Raw genomic sequence first — 2,338 nt, 5'->3', positions numbered from 1 at the left:
GCAGGCCACCGCACCACGGACTTTCAGGGTGGCACTCCGGCAGTGACAGTGGTGCTCTTCCGACTCCTCCACCCTCAGGATGTATGTAATCCTCACTAATTGTAAATTGTAATCCTACTAATTAAAGCATCGATATTCACAGTATAACAAAGGAAATTGCTACGCTAGTAAATCCAGCTAGCTTGGGGCCATGTCATCAAAGTTTAGATCGCACCTCGATCCGGTGCTCTTATGAATGGTACGTAGTTCAGAGTACATGCATTTTATATCAGTTTGAAAATTCACTATTTGACCAATCGTTCCTAGAGCAAGTGGTAAAAGGCTTGGTGGTTAGTACCGAGACCCAAGTTCGAATCCTAGTTGATTTACATTTACAGCTAAGTTTATTTCTAAATGAAATAAACGAAGCGGGTAGTGTGCTACATATCTCGCAAAAAAAAAGAAAAAAAAAAAGAAAAGAAGAAAATTCACTGTTTGAACCTTTGATTGAAAACAATGTATTAATCCCTCAGTTTTCTCACAATATTCTCTTTACAATTTATATTATTCTTTGTGCATCCCCTTTGAAGTAGAAAAAAACGTGCGCACCATTTTGTTGTACATATTTGATTTGTTGGTTGTCCGTGAGCCCCAAGTCCATCTATATATGGCTAGCTCCAAACACTTAGCTTTACATCTTTTCGACCTTGAGCCAGGAAAGAAACGAGTGATCTATATATCTATCGGACCAGGCCAACCGTTGCCACGATTCAAAATGGTTCGATGGACCAGGCCCAATCCATATCGCTTCGGTCGTACTTTGTGTTTTCTCTGGGGATTGTGGCATTTGTAATGAGATCGATATTTGTAAGTTCAAGTTTGGTGACGAAATTTTTAAATTCAAGTTTTTTTTTTTTTTTTGCGACCTTAGAGGAACTCGATCGAGCTACAATAATGCTCCTAAGTTAATTCCATCCACACCCAGAAAGTTCCGGTAATCCAAATATATATGCTTTTGAAGACCAATCCAAACAATCGTGAATAAATGAGAGATGCAGAAGCATATAGTAAATGACAAAGGATCGACAGAGACTCACTCAGACCGACATCGCCCCGCCCCCATTTTATTCAAAAGGGCAAAACAAGCACCGTAAAGTAAACTGACTGGGACTCGGACTCGGACTAGGACTAGGACTCCAAGCTAACGGCGGTACGCATTATGCAATCCATACGGGGGGCGAAAACATATTGCATGCATGCAAAATTTTAAAAAGCATGCGTGGAGCCATGCAGGCTCTCAAGCTCGCTATAGCCGCGAGCCGGCCGGTTTGGGTTTCACCAGCTGACACACTTGGGGCAGCAGGATCTTCCGCACGCTACCGTAGTTGCGGCCGACGAGGCCAACCAGTGGCTGCAGCAGCTTATTTACCACCTCGTCTACGGTCCACCCTACGTACGGATTCACGTACTCGGTTATGGGCGCGAACTTCGGGGCTGTGACGTACGCCGACGACACCAGCAGCTCCAGCGAGGCCAACAGCTGGAACTTGTCCCTCACCAGCGCCACAGCATACGGCGGCAACTCATGCCCATTAGCCAGCTCGTCCTGGCGCAAACTAAGGGGGCTGTTGTTCGACAGCACTAAGTAGTCGTGTAAGAGTGCCAGCGTGAATCCTGCCCCGTACGCGCGGCCGCGTATGTAGGCCACCGTCGGGAACGGCAGCTGGATGAACTCGGCAATCAGCTTCCGGAAATCCTCCACCGGGGGGGCCGAGTGGTAGTCGAAGCCGCCCGAGAACCAGTTGCCCTGGTGGGTGGTTATGAGGCCTTGAACATTGTCGCCGACGGCCTGCTGGAGTCGTTTGCTGTACTCCCCGATGAGCTCCTTTGTGAAGAGGTGACGGCTGTCCGCTGGCTTCAGGGTCAGCACGGCAAATTTGTGGCCGCCTTTCACGATGGTGTCATAGCTCACCGAGTCATCCGAACCCATGGCTCTCGAGCTAGCTAGCTACATATATATATATATGTGTGTGTGCGTGTGTGTGTGTGTGTGTTTACTCTTATTCTATATATATGATCAGCGGGTAGTAGATAGATGGGTGGAGAGTGCTTCGAGAGGCTGCCTCTATTTATAGGCTCCTAATACTACTCTAGTTCTCGATCCGCGCGCACAACTTACCCACCTCCTTGGCACCTAATTAATAGGCCATGCTAATAGACGGCATGAACCTAATATAATTATGTAAGAGCTGGACGAAATCTGATTGAAAGAACTAGACTACTCAGATGAGAACTGAACGAAGTCAAATCGAAACATGACTAAACCGCATGAACTATTTAATTAACTTCCGATATAATA

The 2,338-nt window shown here is 46.5% G+C and overlaps 1 protein-coding gene across 1 annotated transcript; it reads right to left on the bottom strand.

Moving 5' to 3' along the window:
- On the bottom strand, positions 1,286-1,969 carry LOC109713296 (enoyl-CoA delta isomerase 2, peroxisomal-like). Its single transcript, XM_020237300.1, has one exon. The coding sequence runs from the start codon at positions 1,967-1,969 to the stop codon at positions 1,286-1,288; it is 684 nt and encodes a 227-aa protein (XP_020092889.1).

Source organism: Ananas comosus, linkage group 7 (genome assembly GCF_001540865.1).
Source record: "Ananas comosus cultivar F153 linkage group 7, ASM154086v1, whole genome shotgun sequence".
In the NCBI taxonomy this organism is placed as follows: domain Eukaryota; kingdom Viridiplantae; phylum Streptophyta; class Magnoliopsida; order Poales; family Bromeliaceae; genus Ananas; species Ananas comosus.
The sequence above is the reverse complement of the archived record's forward strand: the minus strand, read 5'-3'. Positions and strand labels throughout refer to the sequence as shown.